Source organism: Mercenaria mercenaria, chromosome 8, assembly GCF_021730395.1.
Source record: "Mercenaria mercenaria strain notata chromosome 8, MADL_Memer_1, whole genome shotgun sequence".
Lineage (NCBI taxonomy): Eukaryota > Metazoa > Mollusca > Bivalvia > Venerida > Veneridae > Mercenaria > Mercenaria mercenaria.
This window is the reverse complement of record NC_069368.1, coordinates 13,385,270-13,407,822: the sequence shown is the minus strand read 5'-3', so window position 1 is coordinate 13,407,822 and position 22,553 is coordinate 13,385,270. Positions and strand designations below refer to the sequence as shown.

General features: G+C 36.1%; 2 protein-coding genes across 2 annotated transcripts in view; both read left to right on the top strand.

Moving 5' to 3' along the window:
• Positions 1 to 22,553, top strand: part of LOC123523023 (DNA polymerase kappa-like) — a 94,293-nt gene that overhangs the window by 60,456 nt on the left and 11,284 nt on the right. The window contains exons 10-12 of the mRNA XM_045300606.2: positions 3,174 to 3,270; positions 5,107 to 5,278; positions 7,606 to 9,555. Coding sequence (XP_045156541.2) covers positions 3,174 to 3,270; positions 5,107 to 5,278; positions 7,606 to 9,555 — 2,219 coding nt within the window. The remainder of the gene's footprint in view (positions 1 to 3,173; positions 3,271 to 5,106; positions 5,279 to 7,605; positions 9,556 to 22,553) is intronic.
• Positions 17,068 to 20,114, top strand: LOC123523024 (uncharacterized). The gene is made up of 2 exons (XM_045300607.2): positions 17,068 to 17,172; positions 17,890 to 20,114. The coding sequence occupies exon 2, from the start codon at positions 17,891 to 17,893 to the stop codon at positions 20,003 to 20,005; it is 2,115 nt and encodes a 704-aa protein (XP_045156542.2). The 5' UTR covers positions 17,068 to 17,172; position 17,890; the 3' UTR covers positions 20,006 to 20,114.

Here is a 22,553-nt window from a genome sequence, read left to right as displayed (position 1 = left end):
GTCACACTTACAGGCCAAAGGTCAGATACAAGAATGACTTTGTCCGAAGCATTTCTTCTTCATGCATGGAGGGATTTTGATGTAACTTTGCACAATTGTACACCATAATGAGATGAAATGTCATGTGCAGGTACCTTCTTTAGAATTACTTCCCTTTGTTTTTACTATAAATAGCTTGTATTGTAACTTTTTCATTACTAGCTGTAGGGAAAAATCGAGACCACTTTTCTGTAGTACAACATGCATGTTACATCCAATTCTAAGGTGTATTTTGACCTGTCTCTACCTGGTAAGGATTTTTGTGTGGACCTACAATTTTTGGGGGGGGATTTTTTTAAGATTAACTTCACTTAGTTGTTACTATAAATAACTTATATTGTAACTTTTTTATAATTGACTATAGGGAAAAGCCAAGACCACTTTTCTGTGGTACAACATAGATGTTACTTTCAAATTTTAGGTGTATTTTAAGGTATCTCTACCTGGTAAGGAGTTTTTATGTGGATTTAGAAAAACGAAAGAATTACAATAATTACTACCACAAAATTAAAATTCCATTTGCAAATATAGGTGCTAGTGTGAAGAAATTTGCTGTGACGGGCGTATATTGTGACATTCTGGCACTCTTGTTTTGTGTTATCCTTGACATATAATGTGGATTGACATGGCTATATTAATTCATACATTGTTTATTGTTTGTTGTATGTATTGATGTCATACTTGCCATGTAACTGGACATTTTATTTTGAAATAAATCTTATCTATCTATAAGTGGTGGTCACGTTTGATGCAAGAAAAATATTTTCAATCAATTAAACTGCAAAGTCGGCTAAAAAACTTTCACAGATGAACAATGAATTTTTCTGTGACTATTTTTAGTGCAGTTATGGCCCTTAGACATACATGTGATATGTCCCGGATTGTCCGGGATTGTCCTGGAAATTACATACTCGTCCCGGTGTCCCGGACAGTCTTGAAATGTCCTGGAAAAATAAAAATACAGGAAGAAATAAAAATAATCCCCCAAAAAACTTGTTTTTTTGTCTATAAGTTGTTGAATTTTACACAATAAACAGTCCCCGGTGTCACATTGTTTATTCCTAATCAGTTTCATGCCCTCGAGCGGGACATGTGTTGATTAAGTCCGCTTTGATCACGCGACGATCTTTTGATGACACTGATTAAGTTACAGTCAGTTATTATGATGACCCTGATTAAGAACTGACAGGATTATGCAATCAATAAATGTTTTATGGTACTTAAATTAGGAACAATAGTCGTAAATCTTTGTTTTTAGCACGTTGGCGGTAAAGCTACATGTAGCCTTTATGAAAGAGATTATTGAAAACGGTCAATTAAACGATAATTACTTTAAAAGGTTGTAATAATTTAAGATCAAGATCGATTGTCGCACATACTCTAAATTAAAATATTGAATGCCTTTGCCAACCGACCCATGGAAATTGACCCGACTCCAAATATTTTATATTGGCGATTTTATTTACAAGATATATTTTATTCCTTTAAGGATTCAGTTTAATTATTAGATAAATGTTTAAGCTTTAGAATGATACCAAATTAGCTAGAATCTAAATCACTATGACCAGGTTGATTCTTCGTATATAGTAAGTCTCCTAATTCTGTTCACCTCGGGAACGCAATAAATTCACGTGCCGAACTATAGATGTGTATTACCTGTACATGTATTTACCTCCCTTGGAAAGCTAAACGACATTTGCAGCAAATTAAAACATTGTAAGCGAGTGAACAATGTTTATCTCGTAAAACTACATGTAATATTACGATATTTTTGCATGAAACAGACGAATACCAATGTCACGATGTATGTCCCGGACAAAAGGTAAAAATCCCGGAAATTTTAACTCAGAATCCCGGAAACGTTCTGAAAAATTCTGGCATGTATGCCTTAGATAGTTTTGCTTTGTAGAATATAGAGAAAAATTATGTGTGTCCAACTCCTTAAACACTATTGAAAGAATATGCTTGAAAGTTTCACAGATGTAGGAGCTTGATGTGCAGATGACCATAAATAATGTACTTTTTCCTGTGGCTCTTCATTTCTAAAATTATGGCCCTTTCTTAATTTCACAAAATAGGCCATAGTGAAGAAATTTGGTGTGTTCAACTCCTCATACACTTTTTATGCCCCTGAAGGGAGGCATATTAGTTTTCAACTGTCCGTCCGTTCGTTAGTTAGTTCGTTCGTTCATTCATTCGTCACAACGTTAGCTTTTTGCATGAAGGCACTTTACTCGCGAACCACTGCACCCAGGACCTTCAAACTTCACATGCTGATAGTACTTATTGAGTTTGGGTCACCAGGTCATAGGTCAAGGTCACCAGGTCAAAGGTCAAGGCACTGCGGTGGCATTTGTCACCATTAGTGACAGCTCTTGTTGAAGGAATTGATTCAAACATTTCAGATGCACAACCTTATCTGAATACCGCTTGCTTCAAAACTTTAGTCGAACATCCTTCATGTTAAGATTGTCTGTACAAAAAACTTTGCTATTCAGAGGATGGTGCAGTATATGGGGGCATCAGTGTCCAATGGACAGAATTCCAGTTCAGTTAATGACTCCTTTTGTTTTAGGATAAGAATGTCAAGTGTTCAAGGTCACAGTGATGTTGAAACTAAAAAGAGGATGTGATAACTTTTCACACTATGATATATAAGCAAAAGTAGGGCTCAACCTTAGGACTGCCCTATGGCCAGGGCAGGTAAAAGTTGAGTGCGAGCAGGCAAATAATCATACTTATTTGCCCGTGAGGCAAGTGAAATATATGAAAGATCCCAAGAAATACTTGGAAGAATCATGTACTGCTGTTTTTGGTGCTATACTGCATTGCAATATCTCATCATATCGTCATGGTACATTTGGGCAACCAAAAATTCAGTTCTGACAAGTAAAAACATAGTTGAAATTTACCCATAAAGTGAAGCTCCAGAAAGTACAAAAATCCTTTTCATCAGAAACTGCTGGATCAATTTTACAAATTTGTACAAATGTGTATTTTCTGTCAGTAAATTTTTATGTGGAGTTAATTGGAAGGTCAAATTAAATTTGCAGTGACTTGTGTAGAGTTAAATTTTGGTAATCTTCTTAATTTTGTTATTAAAATAACAGTGTGGTTTAATTTTATATTTTCAGGACATTTTCAGAGATAAGCAGGCCTGCTGACTTGTATCAAAAATGTGAAGAACTGTGTGAAAACTTGTCTGAGGATCTCAAGTCTGAGCAGCTCAAGGTAGTGTTCTTTGGCAGTTTAATTATTCCTTACAGCTTGATAACAACATACTATTTAACAGTAGTTGGAGAAAGCAGTGCATAAAAATTGTTGGCTATTACCGGTATGGCAGTTTTGCAAGAACACAAGTTTGAGCATTTTTTATGTGGGGTGTGAGGGGGGGGGTGGGGGGGGGGATATATGTGATTGTTGTTTGTTGGTTGAGATTTAGTTTCATTAATTGAAAGCTACTGAAATTAGATTTCACAACTGGTTAAATATCATGTAGGATTTAAACTTTCGTGCATTATAGTGCTGTGGTAAAATTCATTCAACTTCCTATGTGAAACAAGAGAAAGAGGGTGGTTAACTGAAGACAGCACCCTTTTTCTAAATGACATGAAAACAATGTTGTAATCAGGTGACTGATGTATCAAAATGCCATGGAAACAGTGGCCCAACCTAGTTACTGATTTATCAAAATGCCATAGAAACAATGTCCCAACCTAGTTACTGATTTTATGTATCAAAATGCCATGGAAACAATGTCCTAACCAAGTGATCAATGTATCAAAATGCCATGGAAACAATGCCCTAACCTGGTGACTGATGAATCAAAATGCCATGAAAACAATGACTGATTTATGAAAATGCCATGAAAACAATGGCCTAACCGGGTGACTGATTTATCAAAATGCCATGAAGACAATGGCTTAACCTGGAGACTGATTTATTAAAATGACATGAAAACAATGGCTTTGGCAAGGTTTTGAACAAACTGTTTCATGTTCAACAAATGCAGCTAGTTTTTAAAGGCCCACTGATTGATACCGAATGAATATATGGTTTCCATCAGATTAACACAAGAACTAAAACTCTGTTTACATATCTAAATTAGCTGCATACTGCATAGAATCTACTATAGTTGTTTTCACTAGATGAGTGCTCAAACACCAAGGAACTTAGACTGAATCACCGTTTTCCTCTTTTTGTGCAGTTTTATAGCTACTTGCCCTCAGTTTAGGTGAAACTTTTCATCATGATCATTTCTACCATAGAATGTACATTATGACACTGAAAAATGATAAAGTGGTTGAAAACAAAAGTTACATATTGGTAAAAATGCAAGAAGAATGTCAAGTTTCTGCATTGTTTCAAAAGGGTAGCAATGGTTTACTACCTTCTCCACAATATTTTTGGTTATTTATAAGATTATGTCTTGCAAAAATCTTACATTGATCAGTTTGTACTCCTAGTCAGTTTCAGAGTATTCTTAAATTATTTTTCACCTAAGATGTGTGGGTTAGTCCCTTTAAGTTTGAGAAAGCAAAAATGAATCATGTCTTTTTGTGTAATATAAAGTTCTGCTTTTGTTTCTGACATGAAGATTTAGAGAAGAGTAAAGTGAAAGTAAGTAACCCACTTATTCTCCATCAGTTGGGTAAAACAGTACATTTCCTAGAGTTTTTGATAAAATAAAAGCTGTGAAAGAAATGTCAGGTTTAAGAACAGAATAATTTTTTCTGAATATTGAGTACTAAATTAGAGTGTAAACCATGCAAAATGAATTTACTTGCAACATTTTGAGTAGATATTTGACGCGATTCACAGTGCATATCTTCGGCATTTCCTCTCTCAAGTTTGATTCAGTTCATGTTTAGATCATCTTAAATTAATATCAGAGTGCAAGACAAAGTTGTGTTATCAGCTTTTATATAATGACTTACATTTATTGGCATGCAAGTATGCACAATGACAGGTCTAACTAACATCTACTGGATATAAGTAAGAAGCATTTCTGTGCAAACTTTTTGAAAGAAACTAGATTTAGAGCATGTTAATCTCTTTGTTCTGCAGGGTAAAACAGTTTCAATCAAGATAAAGACTGTAAAGTTTGAAGTACGAACACGAGCACATACAGTGCGAGACTACACTAATGATTACACTGACATAGTACAGTCTGCTAGAGAATTGTTGAAAACAGAGATACAGAACTGTGCTCCACAACCCGTTAGGCTAAGACTTATGGGTAAGTTAACTTTAGTGCACAGGTGTGTCTATGCTGAATAAGGTAAGGGCTTAAAAAGTTTTATACATTTGTTTGACAGGTTTCAATTCAGTTACTTAAAATCTGTTTCTATTCCCCCACCCCGCATTCCTTCAATGAAAAGGCATGTACCGGTACTGTGGCACACATTGGCTAAATATCTGGTCTGTCAGTCTGTTGGTAGACCATTTGTTTTTCAGTTAAAAACTATACAATTCTTGGGGTTGCAGTTGTCAGTCATCAACAGGGTGGCCAACTGCAGGGTCAATAGGTTAAAAGTCAAGGTGCCAGAAAGCTAATGCTGCAGAGCAACCAGAGGGCATTGGCTTACAGTGGTAAAACTTTATAGGATCATTGTGTTTTACACAGGTTCAGTTTTTATTTTTGTGGCATCAGGGTCTCTTGTTAATGGGTGGTAAAGGTAGACACCTTAAAAATTTCTTGCGCCAGCAGTATAACACATGAAAGCGTAAGGTTATTGGTTCTTTTCCAGGTGCAGCTGGAGCATTAATGTCGAGGGCAGATTTTTTCTGCTAAATTTCTGAAATGGACGGGTCCGTCATTTAGTTTGAGATTTAAGATCACAGTTCCTTTCGAAAACCAGCTTGATTCCATAATGGGTTCTGTAGTTACTGCCCCTGAAAGGGACAAAATTTTCTAGTTTGGCCCTTTCAGCCATATAGAGGTTTCATTTATGCTTTGATTTGATACAAACTTGCAGGCCTGGATCTAAACTGGGTCATGTCTGGTCAAAAACTCGGTCATCAGGTCAAATGAAAGGAAAAGCTTGTTAACACTCTTGAGGCCACATTTATCACCCTATCTTCATGAAACTTGGTCAGAATGTTTATCTTGATGATTCCCAGGCTAAGTTCGAAACTGGGTCATACGGGGTCAAAACTAGGTCACCCGATCATATCAAAGGAAAAGCTTGTTACCATCATCCTACGAATATAAGACGCACATTTTTTACCGAGATTCTGGTCTCGAAGGACCGATGTGTCCTACATATGGGGATAGAAAATAACCAAACATTTCCCCCGACTCAAAAATTAAGAAAATCTATCTTTGTTTACACCGTGTACCTTTATATTGAAGAGAAATTAAGGGGAGTAAATACCAATGACTCGGGCATAGCTAATAGCTGGTATCGGGACCCGCCGTCTTAGATTACTTAAATTGTATAAAATGTAAAATTTAGAGCTCACGTAAAATCTTAAGATAAATAAATGCTGTTTTTCATTAAAATATATTTTACAATGCATTTCTGTAACTGATCATTAAGTTTTTAACAAGAGCTGTGTAAAACTTTCCCGGCATGTTTTCACCCATTTTGCCATAAAATAATTAAAAGACCATATCAGGTAGCCCGGAAATCGATTATCTAGACTTCAAACATAATTTTGATAGTTGGCTATAATCCTCTTGTTCATCGAGAAATTCACGCCCGAGGCATTACTTATCATACACCTACTGTCACAATCTGCAAACTGTTTAACCATACCCGGAGGCAATTGTAAACATGTGCATGCAAGATTTTAGACTGATCCAATATAATCATAGTCGCTGATCCGTAAATGTTCAATACAATTTGCAAACCAGTCTTAAAATTACTTCATTTTACCGCCACGTGCCAAGGTGTACTTTCGTTCTCACTGGCGTCAATATTTATGGAGTGATCAGAGGATGCGGCAGTTTAGTACTTACACAGAGTTTATGCTTTTCAATTTAAATACTTGCACAACATGCAAAAACATCGACAATGATATAGCAAAAACCGGTGAGTTCATAGAAACTATAGCAAATTTCGGACAAACATAAATTTGGATAAGTGATGTGGGTATAAGCATTTTTCCAGAATTCTGCTGATATTTTTTCACTGCGTCCTATACATGAGTGTGACCTATAATCGGCCTATTACGGTAACACTTTTGTTCGTTTGATGTGCATGAAACTTGGTCAGAATGTTTGTGTGCATGAAATATCAGATGAATTTTTATCTGGGTCATGTAGGGTCAAAAACAGTCACCAGGTCAAATCAAAGAATAAGCTTGTTTACACGCATGACGCCAAGTTTTTTGGTCCAATCTTAATGAAAATTGGTCAGAATGAAAATTTACTGACTGAATAGTGAACAGTGTGATTTGGTCTGCACTGGTCCCAAAGGCAAAAATACTTGCCGCCAGCAGGCTAAAGGTTAAGAGCTGATTAGTTAATAGTTCACAAGAGTTTATATGTAGATCTGTCATTTATGAGATAGAGGATTTGATGCTGTCAAATTTTCTGATAATATTTCTGTTTATTTCAAGGTGTAAGGATGTCAAATTTACTGCATGAGAGCCTGTGCCAGGGAAAGAAACAGAATACAATTATTGGGGCCTTTAAACGTCTGTCAAAACTACCTGTCACAAAACTGGAAACAGACAATGAAATAATAACAGTAAAAGACATTGATATCAGTGATACACAAAATGAAACTACTGGCAATTTACAGCAAACAGGTTTTACTGAGGTATCAGAGACTACTTTAGATATAACTAATGATAAAATGAATAAGACAGTTGAGAATTTAAACAGTGATAAAGATATGTTGGAAGTCACCAGTAATGTTTTAGGTAAACCAGGTTCACTAAAGATGTTAACTGAAGAGAAGTCAGATGTGGAAGGAGTAGATGAATTAAATTCTGTGGATAAATCAAGGGAAATTTACGAAAATTCTTTACACAAATTGGAAGGTATTGATGATGCTCAAGTGGTAAATGGTCAGGAAAAAAACATAAAAATATGTGAAAGTGAGGATAGAATTATCTGTGATAAAAACTTAAATGCTGGAAAAATTGTTTGTAGTTCTAAGACTGAAAAAGAAAAGAATGTAATACTTGAAAACAGTGATTCTCAGAAAAATGGAATATCGTTATATTCACCAAATTTAAGAAAAACAAGAAGTGGTTTCATAAGAACGCCAGTGTCACAAGTAAAAAGGAAAAGAAAAGGTGGGAAAACACAAGATTTGACAGTGACTTATGTGTGTCCAGTGTGTTCATTGAGTATTCTTTGTGAAAGTTTGAACAGCTTTAATGAACATGTTGATACTTGCTTAGAGAGTGGAGAAAATGATAAGCATAGTGGTTGTGACATAGATGATTTAAGTGTTGCTAAAAATCAAACTGAATTGGACAGTGACATTTGCAATTTGTCTGAACTTACAGCAGGCAAAAGGCTTGAAACGGGAGGTCCTTTTGATACCAGTGTCACATCCAATGGTTCTCTTGGAGCTGTGACTGGAGAAACTAAAGGAAATTTTATACGGGTTGGTTTAGAGTCTGCAGATGTAGAAGTTAAATGTTGCAATTCTGCTGAAACTGCCAGAGAAGATAATAAAGTATCAAGTAAAACAGGAAGTCAAGAAACAGAACTGAAATCTAAAATTGATACATGTTTGACTTACAAAGATCAAAATGGCATTGTAAGAACTTGTTGTAGTATAGATACTGAAAATGCAGTAACTGATAGAACAAGTGGAGAAAGTTTAGAAAATAGTTTGTGTAATGACAGAAATTCAAAAGAATTAGCAACAAAGGTTAATGGTAAAGTTTATGATAAAGGTACTATCATGGGTTTAGAATCAAATAGACATTATCATGGCACAGATTGTATTAATGACAATAATGCGGGTGTTGATACAGAAACTGAATTAGAACCTGATGGTGTATTAACACTAGTAAATAATGAAGGTATTTCTAATGGGAGTGAATTGAGGACAGAAGGAAGTTCAGATTATATAGCCAGTGAATCTGACGGGAATGAAATAAACAGCGACAGTTTAATAGGTCATCAGCAAGGCAGTACATTTACGACTGAAACTGGAGCAACAAAAGTAATTACATTAGATATATCAGAACAGAAAGCTAAAAAAGGAATGAATTTAAATGAAATTGATAATGTGAATGAACAAGAGGTGACATATAATACATCTTTTTCAGTTGTCCCAATTAGTCCAAAAGTAATTATAAAGAATGTTTCTGAACCTTCTGGTAACTATATTGACAAGATTGACAATGGTTATTACAACAAAACAGTGATCAGAAATTTAGACAGCAATCTTAGAACTGTTGAGGTAGAACCAGATTTGCCGTGCAGTAGTACTCAAGCACAGGAGAAACCAGTTAAAGTGAAAGGATCAGAATTTATAATGAGGAAAAAATACACAGATTTATCAGATGATATTGAGGAGTTGAATGAAGAGGACAATAGTACAGGTAAGATAGTTGTTATGCCTGAACCCTGTTTCACAAGTGAACTATAGTTGATGTTCTTCTTAACTCAAAAATTTCTTCCCTGTTGATAGATGCAGCTTCATTGATAAAAAATAACAGTTGTTTAGAATTTTTGTTGGTATGAAGGCTGATGAATTCATTTATTTGATTATTAGTCCCCTACTGGTTGAAAACCAGTTTCGGGGACTATAGGAATGCACTTTTCCGTCATTCCGTCTTTCCGTCATTCCGTCTTTCCGTCATTCCGTCCGTCTGCAATTTCGTGTCCGGTCCATAACTCTGTCATCCATGAAGGGATTTTAATATTACTTGGCACAAATGTTCCCCATGATGAGACGACGTGTCATGCGCAAAACCCGGACCCCTAGCTCAAAGGTCAAGGTCACAATTGGAGGTCAAAGGTCAACAGGGCTTTTTTCCTGTCCGGTCCACAACTCTCCCATCCTTGAAGGGATTTTAGTATTACTTGGCACAAATGTTCCCCATGATGAGGTGATGTGTCATGCGCAAATCCCGGACCCCTACCTCAAAGGTCAAGGTCACAATTGGAGGTCAAAGGTCAACAGGGCTTTTTTCCTGTCCGGTCCATAACTCTCCCATCCATGAAGAGATTTTAATATTACTTGGCACAAATGTTCCCCATGAGGAGACGACGTGTCATGCGCAAAACCTGGACCCCTAGCTTAAAGGTCAAGGTCACAATTGGAGGTCAAAGGTCAACAAGGCTTTTTTCCTGTCCGGTCCATAACTCTCCCATCTATGAAGGGATTTTAATATTACTTGGCACAAATGTACCTCATAATAAGACGATGTGTCATGCACAACTTTCAGACCCCTTGCTCAAAGGTCAAGGTCACACTTAGCAGTCAAATGTTAACATAGCATGAACAGGGTCTGTTTCGTGTCCGATCCATAACTCTGACATTCATTAAGGGATTTTAATATCACTTAGCACAAGTGTTCCCCATGATGAGACGACGTGTCATGCGCAAATCCCGGACCCCTAGCTCAAAGGTCAAGGTCACAGTTGGGGGTCAAAGGTCAACAGAGTTTTTTTCCTGTCCCGTCCATAACTCTGCCATCCATGAAGGGATTTTAATATTACTGGGCACAAATGTTTCCCATGATGAGACGACACCCAGTACCCTAGCTTAAAGGTCAAGGTCACACTTTGAGATCAAAGGTCAAGAGGATTTTTTTCCTGTCCGGTCTATAACTTTGGCATGCAAAGCAGGATTTAGATATCAGTTGGCACAAATATTCCCCTGGATGAGACAACATGTCATGCGCAAGAACCAGGTCCCTAGGTCTAAGGTCAAGGTCATATTTAGAGGTCAAAGGTCAAATTCAAGAATGACTTTGTACGGAACATTTCTTCTTCATGCATGGAGGGATATTGATGTAACTTGGACCAAATGTTCACCACCATGAGGCACCCTTGTTTTTAGAATTACGTCCCTTTGTTGTTACTATAAATAGATTTTATTGTAACTTTTTTATTACTGGCGGTAGAGAAAAATCGAGACCACTTTTCTGTGGTACAGCATGCATGTTACATCCAATTTTTAGGTGTATTTTGACCTATCTCTACCTGGTAAAGAGTTTCTTGTGGACTTATATTATTTTTATTTTTTTTTTTTTATTTTTTTTTTTTTTTTAAAGATTAATTTCCCTTTGTTGTTACTATAAATAACTTACATGATAACATTTTTATAATCAGCCAAAAAAATTCAATATGAAAACAACTGTGGGTTTTTATATATGCACATTTTAATCCAAGTGTGTTGTTATAACATATTGTATATGTAGTACAATATTGTTTATACATCATTGACAGATATCAGTTCATTATGTTATACTGCAGTAGAGAAAATTAGGTGCCTTCCAGTAGGGGACTTTGTATTGCATGGCAATACTTCATTCACTTGTTTTAAATGGAAGTTAGTAACACATTGAAAACGTGAATAAATTATATTAAATTCTTTTCCACAGTGTTATATTGAAGTTTATTCACAATGTTAATATATTGGAACCTTACCCAGAATTTTATATTGAAATTTTATGAAGAATGTGATATTGAAAGTTTAATTATAATGTGATCAGTGTTCAATCTAGGCCACGCCATGGGGCCATTGGCTCATATTTTACTGTTTGGCGCATAAATGTTTGCCCTATAGCGCACATATTTTCAGAAAACTAGAGCTCCAGATAAGCTTTTGGTGCAGTTGGGTATTTACCCATCACTTTTTATCTGAATTGGGTATTGGGAATTTGAATTGGATAAAAAATAATGTCATTACCCAGCCTTTTCAGAAGTAATTGAGTATTTGCTTAAACCAGTTTGTTATTTCACCAGTCTCACACAAATAATTGAGTATCTTTTGCTTACAATATACATGGTATATATCATTAACCAGGATTGATTATCTACATAAAAGTACTTAAATGGCACCCTTCAGTGTTTAATACAAAAATATATTTAAAATTGTAATGTAATGTGATAAATTAAAACAGTACTGTCTTTTTTAAATTGATTTTACATGCCTTTAATCAATGTAAACATGTGTATTTTAATTCATAGTACCAAAGATATTTTTTCCCTAATCATTTAATGTTTTCTGAGATACTTTTGTTCCATACTGTTGTTTTCTTTTTCACTTTAAATGCAGTCGCAGATCAGTTCATCCACAATACTGAAGGATGTGTTCACTGCAACATGCATTCTCCCATTAGATGTCGTCCAGTATCTGTGACACTACATCATCACAAAAGATAACTGTCATTGTTGAACAGCAAAATATCCCACTATTTTGTTTGTTAATGCTGCAACAATTTTTTTTGCTGCAACCTCTTCACATTTTATCGTCGTAAAATTGTTTACAAAGTGTCCAAATAACTCTGATCAGTCAGTTGAATGGTCCTGTGATTTTTCTGATAAATTGCAACCTGTTCTGCGGTAATGTATAACCAGTCAGTTGTCTAGCGTTAAAGTCTGGTACTCGTTCTTGTAATAAGGAAAATGCGATACGCAGGCGATTTTTTATGAATTGGGTATTAGGAATTTTAATTGCATTTCAGTACCTTATGAATTCAGTTGGGTTTTCTGCAATTTTAATTGTGTAAATATGCAAATACGCGGCTTATCTGGAGCTCAGGAAAACAGAATATTCAATCCGTTTATGAGTAGCCTTATGCACCGACTTCCAGAAGTTGTGAATAAAATACGACTGTTCCGATGACGTAACGCGCCATTTCATTGGTTGATGTTAATCTAACGACAGACAGCTTTGAATGTTTCTCATTGCAGAGTTGGTGGAGCCGTTCTGCGCATGCACAGAATTATTATCCATTAGAGTACACGGCAAATTTACTCATTTTTTTGCATGTCTGCACGCATTTAGTTTATAAAATGCGTAATAAACTGACTCAAGGTTAGGGTTAGTATCACCATGGTTACAAAATATATACATTTAAGATATTTTCGCTCAAATTTAGTTAATCCGGTATATACCGGAGTCTGTAATATATCGCAGGTGCACCAACTCTGTATTTAGTCACAGCCGACAGCTTTCAATGTTGCTATGCAATGGCGGACAAAAACACTGTCGCGATTTGGAGAAAAAAGAAAACTTATTTTACGTTTTTCTCTAAACGTCCAAAAAACAGCAGACAACGGAGAACAAATTTCCATAGAAAGACGACATGTCCTAGACCGCTAAATTGCCCAATAGCGTAACCACTAAGCCAGAATTAAGTGACAAACCTTCATTCTGTAGTTAATGGCTGTCGGACTTTCAGTGGTAAAGTTTTGGTAACGATAAAAAATACTAGCTTGTTACTTCCCTTGAAAAGTTGTATGATAAAGCGCAAGGGTAACCAAATGTAACATTGGTCCCTTTCAGTTGGATTCCTCTGACTTTTTATGCCCCGGCATCTACTGATGCGGGAAGCATATAGTGATTGTCCTGTCTGCTCGTTTGTTCGTCCGTCTGTACGAGGTTAACCATTAACCGTTTCGTCTAGCGTCAATACCCCTTACTAGAATGAATTGATACTAATGCAGATGTAACCTGTGACCATTCCACATCTTCAGCCATCACCTGACCTCAGTTTGACCTTGACCTCATTTTGGACTTGGGTTGCTTTTTTATGGGCCATCTCTTGGTTATCCAAATGGGACCGTTTCGTCTAGCATCAATACCGCTTACAAGGATGAATTGATACTAATACAGATGTAACCTGTGACCATTCCTCATCTGCAAACATCACCTGACCTCAGTTTGACCTTGACCTTGACCTCAGTTTGGGCTTAGGTTACTTTATATTGGCCATCTCTTGGTTAACCAAATGGGACCGTTTTGTCTAGCATCAGTACCGCTTACAAGAATGAATTGATACTGATACAGATGTAACCTTTGACCATTCCTGATTTTCAAACATCACCTGACCTCAGTTTGACCTTGACCTCGTTTTGGACTTAGGTTGCTTTATATTGTCAAGGATGCTACCGGGGGCATCAAGCGTTTATTGAACGCAGCTCCTTGTTCTTTAAAACTTTTTGTCCAAGATGTTGTGGTTGCTCAAAATAAATATGCTTTTTATGTGTAAGTTTCTGAATAAAATGATTAATCAAACCTAAATTTATCAGAGAGCCTATAAAAGATATTCTGTCCTTAATCATTTTCCAGTCGAATGAAATTTAGTATAGATATTGCTTCTGAAAATTACAAAGAAGTCAACGATAAAACAGAGGAAGGACCAATATACTTCTTGGACATAATTAGGGGAAGTAACTGACTAATGTTCCCCATAATGTTTTTAGAACAGCGAAAGTAATATGTTGACCTCCACATAATAAAAGTGGTAAAAATACAGTCTTTTAAGTAAATCAGTTTTTTTTTGTGGCTCCTGTTTTTAGCTCACCTGAGCACAAAGTGCTCAATGTGAGCTTTTGTGATCGCCGTGTCTGTCGGCATCAATAATTTGACTGTTAACACTCTAGAGGTCACAGTTTTGGTCCAATCTTAATGAAACTTGGTCAGAATGTTACCCTTAATAAAATCTTGGACGAGTTTGATATTGGGTCATCTGGGGTCAAAAACTAGGTCACCAGGTCAAATCAAAGGAAAAACTTGTTAACACTCTAGAGGTCACATATTTAGCCCAATCTGAATGAAACTTGGTCAGAATGTTACCCTCAATAAAATCTTGGATGAGTTTGATATTGGGTCATCTGGGGTCAAAAACTAGGTCACCAGGTCAAATGAAACGAAAGGCACTCTAGAGGTCACAATTTGGGCCCAATCTTAATAAAACTCAGTCAGAATGTTACCGCCAAAAATGTCTTGGACGAATATGATATTGGATCATCTGGGGTAAAAAACTAGGTCACCAGGTCAAATCAAAGGAAAAGCTTGTTAACACTGTAGAGGCCAGATTTCTGACTGTATGATCATGAAACTTGGACAGAATGTTAATCTTGATTATCTATAGGTCAAGTTCAAATCTGGGTCAGATGGGGTCAAAAATTAGATCACTAGGTCATTTCAAAGGAAAAGCTTGTTAACACTTTTATGACTGTATCTTCATGAAACTTAGTCAGAATGTTAATCTTGGTGATCTTTAGGTCAAGTTCGAATCTTGGTCATGTGGGGTCAAAAACTAGGTCACAGGGTCAGATCAAAGGAATAGCTATTTAACACTTCAGAGGTCACATCACCATATCTTAATGAAACTTGGTCAGAATGTTAATCTTGATGATCTTTAGGCCAATAGGTCAGGTGAGCGATACAGGGCTTTCATGGCCCTCTTGTTTTTTCAAATGTCCCCAAGTTTTTGCCTCCATGGGACCCTTTGGCCCTACATAAAATATTCTGGAATGAACACTGAATATGATAGAATGTTGTATTGAAACTGTTACCCAGAATGTAATTATTATGTTATTTTGAAACCTTATCCGAGAAGAATTGGCTATATTTGTTTTATTCTTCCTATCATTATTAGAAACATTTTATTGTATGTAAAAAAATAACTTCATAGGATGATTGGTCATGCAGAGTAGATAACCCCTATTGAATATGGGGTCACTCTGTTAAAGTTCAAGGTCGCAGGGGCCTGAACATGGAAAACCATTTCCGGCCAGTAACTTGAGAATCATTTGACCTAGAGTCTTGAAACTTCATAGGGTGATAATACTTATAGAGTAGATGACCCCTGTAATTTTTGGGGTCAATCAGTCAAGGGTCAAGGTCACAGGGGGCTAAACATTGAAAACTCTTTCCAATCAATGACTTGAGAACCACTTGACCCAGAATGTTGAAATTTAATAGGATGGTTGGACATGCAGAGTAGATGACCCCTGCTGGATTTTTGGTAACTCCATCAAATGTCAAGGTCATGGGAGCTTGAACTTGGAAAACCATTTCTAATTTATAACTTTAGAACCACTAGGTCTAAATGTTGAAAGTTAGTTCGATGACTGGACATGCCAAGTAGATATTGCAGCCAACCATCAGTGTCTCTTTGACTTTTGCTCCTGTCCCCTATTGACTTCTTGCCCATACAACTATACATTGGGGGAGACATGGGGCTAGGGGAAAATTTAAGACAATAGATGGAAAATGAAGTCGGTTTCATTTTTCCGCTCATTTTGCAGTTAAATAAATTTGTACGGTAATTTTAGTTTTTCGTAAAAATCTTTACAGTTTTTACACACTGCTTAATCATTCCGCTTGAAAACAGTAATTTGGTAGAAAGGTTTTTGCATGAGTTTTGCATAAAGTAAGCTTTTCATTGGTGAATAGTCGGAGAACATATTTGAAAATTACATCACTGTACAGGTTTCAACGGGCTTGTTATATATAAATAAAAGAAAAAAAACTTGTAATTCAATGGACACCCCAAAACCAAATTAATCGCCGTAAAAACAGCAATGTCACAACTATTTAGGACAAGGCTATAATGTAATTTTTAGATGCCATTTTCCTAAAAATTATGCATTAATTTTTGATCTTTTTGATAACTTTTCATTGGGTAAAGATTAGCTTATGCTAGTATTTAAACATGTTATTAAGGATTTTTTTGTAATTCCCGCTCATTAAACAAGTTTGGCCTGAAACTATAAATAAGAAGAAAAAGAAAAGAAAAAAGAATTTGATGGTGGCCATTCCAGGCTTCTGTATTATTTTGTTAAGGTCTCTCTGAGAATGTTGATTAAGTGAAGTAAAATGAATTGCTTGAGAATAAACTAAAAGCAAGAAGACCATCATCATGTCATAGCATTTTCCCCTTGCTTTCATATATCATTATACAATTGTGTTCAGTATGAAATAATTGACAGCTGTGTAACCCTAAGCATCACAAGAACTTTTTTATTTTAAAATAACTTCTGAACATTACTTTATTTACATTGACTTATTGTTTATCTAAAGTCTGATAGTTGCACTAGTTTAAAGGTAAGTAACTACTGACTGCCAAACACTGTTAAAATATATCAGAGTTATCCTCCTGTTAAAACAGAAAGAGGAAGTAAAAGAAATTCCCAAAGAATTTCCACCAGTAGAGTTAGTGATAATTTGCTGACATCAAACCAAAACTAAGGTATGTACCTTCACAAAATTCTAAGTTTGCTTAAATGTGACATGTTTGACAATTTCATTACAGAACATTTTATAACATTATGGATAATTTTGTACCAAAATGAAGGTAGTGCATTAATAATAGATTTACTCCGGAACTCAGTTTACATCTGGTATTTTCAAGATTCATGCACGTGCTGTGGGTACAAACAAACAGTTCTATAAATAGATTGCACTATGTAGCATTGAACATGTTGAAATATGTCAAGATACTAAACTCGCACACGAACACTAATTCAACCTTATTTTATAAATCCAATACATAATGACGTTAACATATCTGTCTTTAGTAAATAGTAGAAGTTTGGGTTGTCAATTAAAAGAAATATTTGATGTATTAAGGGTTAAACTTTAATAGTTTATACAACAAATTGGGGATGTTTGTACCTACACTGATATGGGAAAACCCGGTTCCGGATTAAGACTATTATAGCCCAAGCTATATGTCATATTTCACTATATCTAAATGCCTTATAAGATGGCACTTTTTCGTGTGAGGGCTGAACTACTGATGTTTGGTGCCAATTTGAATAAATCAAGAATTGTAGAAACTATCGTATAAATTATCAAGCAAAATTGCTATAAACTAGACAAGAATCAGTATTACCATGTAGTCTCAAAGGGAAATAATGTAGTTAACAAAATTACATGTATATAGGTTACTACAACATATTTTCAGAATGTTTCAAGTACCAGATTATACAGGTACTGTGTCAGAGAGACTGTCCGAGGTTCTTGCTGAGATAGGAGTGGATGAGAGAACTGTGTTGAGAAGAAGACGAACAGTGTTGCTGGCAGAATCTGTGGAAAACAGTGCACTACAACTACAGGATAAGAAGCTTACAGAGTACTATTTTGGTAGTCAGTCAGAAGGAACAACTACACAGGGACTTAAATCAGACACTGACATTCTTTATTCTTCTAGTGACTTAATAATACTACAAGATTGGAGTGACTGGCAACCTGGTGTACACAATCTACTGATGATTCAGGATGACACTGTATCACCTGGTTACTGTTTGCTACAGTATCTGAGAGACGATGTCCCTCTTCCATACAATTATGTACTTCATGAACACTGTTTCAGAGACAGGACTGGAAGAATACTACTAAGTAATACATTTATGTCAGCTGCAGCAACAACAGCACATTTCACAGGTGTAAACAATGGTCCAGCATATACAGTAGGTGGAGTACCTGGAGTTCCTGACACAGACTATGTTCCTGCTTACCCCTGTAAAACATGGCCTCTACAAGCTAGACCATGGTTAAACCAGCAAGGTGCAGGTCATTGGCCTTCAGATGATATGAAGAGATATTGTAGCAACACTGGGTGTTTTGTTGTTTGTGTTGGAAGCAAGGGCAGTGAAAATGAGGAGCTTGAATGGAGAATATCAACATCTTTAGCAGAAAGGTGTTTAATGTTAAATCTCAATATCACACAGATTCAGTGCTACGTGTTGATGAAGATGATACTAAAAACTTACATTAAGCCTCCCTATGAAGATACCATTACAAGTTTCATGTGTAAAACAGTTCTGTTCAAACTAATTGCAAGTACAAATTCTAATTTCTGGAGAGAAAAAAACTTACTTGTTTGTCTATTATTTTGTTTATTTTGCCTATACAACAGTGTTTTGAATGAAAACTGTCCACATTTCATCATACCTGGGAACAATTTGATGGCAGGACATATTACTCAAGAATCTAAACCTCACATTCTTGAAATACTGCAGTATATTATAAACAGTGAAGGAACGGCATTACTGGGAATTAAGTGTGATGCTCTTGGTTCAAGGCTCCAGCTGAAGTTGAATTATTTATTCTCAATCAATGAAAGATGCTTTGTTTCAGGATACTTATTAAAAACAACTGCTCGTAGTATTAATGAAAGCATAAATGCTTGTCTAGGTTGTATTAGCAACAGCAGTTATGAAGTAGCTATACAAACATTACTGAAGTATATTTTCAAACTCGCCATTTTTTCTTATCAATGTCAAGGATTGGACAAAACAGGTTGTGGCCTTCTTGCACCCTGGTTCTGTACAACTCTGGGATCTGTCCTGGCTTCCCTCAACATTCAACAGTACAGCAGTATATCAGTAGAAGCTCTTACCTGGATCACACTGGGTCTGAACACAGATGTTTCATCTAGTAAACTGAAGCTAGCATCCATGTTTTATTGTATAGGGGACATTAATAGTACAGAACTTGTACTCACAGATATTGAAGGAAGCTATGATCAAAACATTGTTGAGCCAATTTGCATGTGTTACAACTTTGGCCTTCTAGCTTGTAGAGAAGGATTCAATGAAATATCTGACAATCACAATGAAAATGCTCTAAAATATGCTACAGCATCCTGTGTCAGATTTCTGTCATGTGAAATTAACTGTATTCCAGCTGAACTACAGTATGAACTGTTCAGATCTACAGATGAGGACCTTGCTTTCAGAGGTACTTGTGACTACTGGATGGACTGGGCAGTGATGGATTCTCTCCCTTACCTGTACTTTCTACAATACAAGACCTACAGCAATCTTGGGAGACAAGATGACAAGCAAAGAGCACTTTCCAACCTTATCATGACCATTGAACAGGAACCAAACCTTGGTCACAGGGAAACAGCCCTAAATCTACTTGGACAGTGTATGGAACAAGAGGACCGACCAACAGACGCTTTACGTTGTTATCTATTATCCCTCAATCTAAGGGGAAGAAACAATGCTGCCAAGTTCCATATATGTAGACTTCTATCTACTATAGTAAATCACCAGGCAGAAACAATGTTTTGAAAGATAGTGTCACATGAGTGCAAACACTTCAGATGACAAATAATTTTAGCTCACCTGAGCGAAAGGCTCATGATGAGCTTTTCTGACCACTCAATGTCTGTCATGTGTTGTCCGTCTGTCAACATTTTCAAAACAATCTTCTTCTGGAAAACCACTGGGCCAAATTACACCATATTCACAGGAATGATCCTTGGGTTTTCAAAATTGTTATAAGAACTTAATTCCATGCAGAACTCTGGTTGCCATGGCAACTGACAGGAAAAACTTTAAAAATCTTCTTGTCCAAAACCACATGGCGTAGAGTATTGATATTTGGCATGTGACATCATCTTATGGTGCTCTATCAAGATTGTTCAAATTATGCCCTTTGGGCGAACAGGGGGCCCCGCCCCGGGGGGTCCCAAGTTTTACATACTAAAAAACTTAAAAAATCTTCTTGTCTAAAACCACAACACCTAGGCCTTTGATATTTGTATGTAGCATGCCTTGTGGTCGTCTACCAGAATTGTTCAAATTATATTCCTGGGTTGAAAAGAGGCCCTGCCCAGGGGGTCTGTTACATAGACTTGTATAGGAGTAAAACTTTAAAAATCTTTTTGCCTGAAACTGCAAGTCCTAGGCTTCTGATATTAAGTATGTTGCCTTTCCTAGCGTTTCTGTACCAAAAGTGTTCAAATTATATCCCTAAGGTGAGAAGAGGCCCTGCACTGGGGATACCAAGTTTAGCATAGACTTATATAGGGGAAAAAAATCAAGATCTTCTTGTCTGAAAGTTCAAGGCCTTTCATATTTGGTATGTAGCATTACTGGGTGGATCTCTAACAAATTTGTTCAAATTATGCCCCTGGGGTGAAAAGAGGCCCCACCCTGGGGGTATCTTGTTATAATTGGGAGTTATATAGAAAAGAATATCAGATCACATTTTCAAGACTGTTTCATTATGTTTACCTGATGTCCACAAGCATTTAGGGATCATTTGACTGTGACCTTGACCTACTGACCTACTTCCTTGTTTTCAAGATTCTGCCTTTAAATTTGAATGACATGTACAATTTTGCACACCGATCTTAAAACTGACTTTCAGTTACCATGAATGTGACCTACTGACCTACCTTCTTAGTATTTTAGCATCAGTTTGCCATTTGAAACATGTGACTCATATAACTCAGGTGAGCGATCCAGGGTCATCATGACCCTCTTGTTTGAGAAACTGACTTTTCATTAATAAGTTAATATATTTATATACATGTCCTGTACAATTAGCTTGGTCACTTTTAATTATATTTTGGTGATTTTATAGAAACTGAAAAGGAAGATGTAAATTCTTTGTATCTAAGCAGCTTAATGTAAACTATTTTTGTGCTTTGTTTTTATAGTATATTTCTTTATTCTAACAATATTGCTTAGTAAGAATTGTATAACATTATTCTGCAGATAATAAAATGAAATGGAACTTTATGTTGTGTGTGTTTTGTAATGTCATAAGATGTCTAACTTCAATTTTGTTTATGCATGTCTGTTTCAAACACTGAGATTAGTTTGTTGCAAAATGCATACATATTTCAATTATCATATCTCATCATGAAGGGAGACAATTTTCACAGTTTAGATTTTTTTTTTGTCTCGGCCATAGGTGGGGGAGATATATTGTTTTTGTCTCAGCCATCTGTCCATCCGCATTAAGATTGACTAGTGTTTACAGGTCAAACTGCTGGCCAGATTTTAAAAGTCACAGGGCATAACTCTGCCACAAATTGGTGAAGTGTAACCAAAATCAAACTCAGCCTTTATTTATAATCACATACCTGTGTACCAAAAGTGAATTCAATTCATTCATCATTTTAAAAGTTATCTAAGGGAAATCAAAGTTCTAAAAAGATTTAAGGCAGAAAAGATGAACATTAGTGGTTTATAATTAGAATTTAACTTGGCCTATAATTTATGATCATATCCTTGTACACTTAAATAAATTCATTTCAGATTTCAATGAAACTTCACAGGAGTGATCAGTACCAAGCCTAGTTGTGCTTATCAGCGACATGTTATGCATTGCTGCACAAAATGGCCGCTAGAACTAAAAATAGAAAAATCTTGTCCAGTTTTTACAGGTGAAACTGTTGGCTGGATTTCGACGAAACTTCACTGGAGAGATCAATACAAACCCAGTTGTGCATATCACCAACACATTCTGCTCAACTGCACAAAATGGTCACCAGAGCTATAAATAGAAAAATCTTGTTTGGTTTTCACAATCGTGCAGGTCAAACTGCTGGCCAGATTTCTAGGAAACGTCACAGAAGTGATCAGTACCAAGCCTAGTTTTGCATATCACCAACACATTCTGTTTCGCTGCACAAAATGGCTGCTAGAGCTAAAACTAGAAAAATCTTTTCCTGCTTTCACAGGTCAAACTGCTGGTTAGATTTTGATGAAACGTCACAGGAGTGATCAGTAACAAGTCTAGTTTTGCATATCGCCAACAGGTTCTGTTCCCATCTCAAAAATTGGCTGCTAGAACTAAAAATAGAAAAATCTTGTCCAGCTTTCA

Bases quoted from the DNA above. Each gene is read 5' to 3' on its own strand.
- LOC123523024 (XM_045300607.2), top strand. From the start codon at position 17,891: ATGTTTCAAGTACCAGATTATACAGGTACTGTGTCAGAGAGACTGTCC.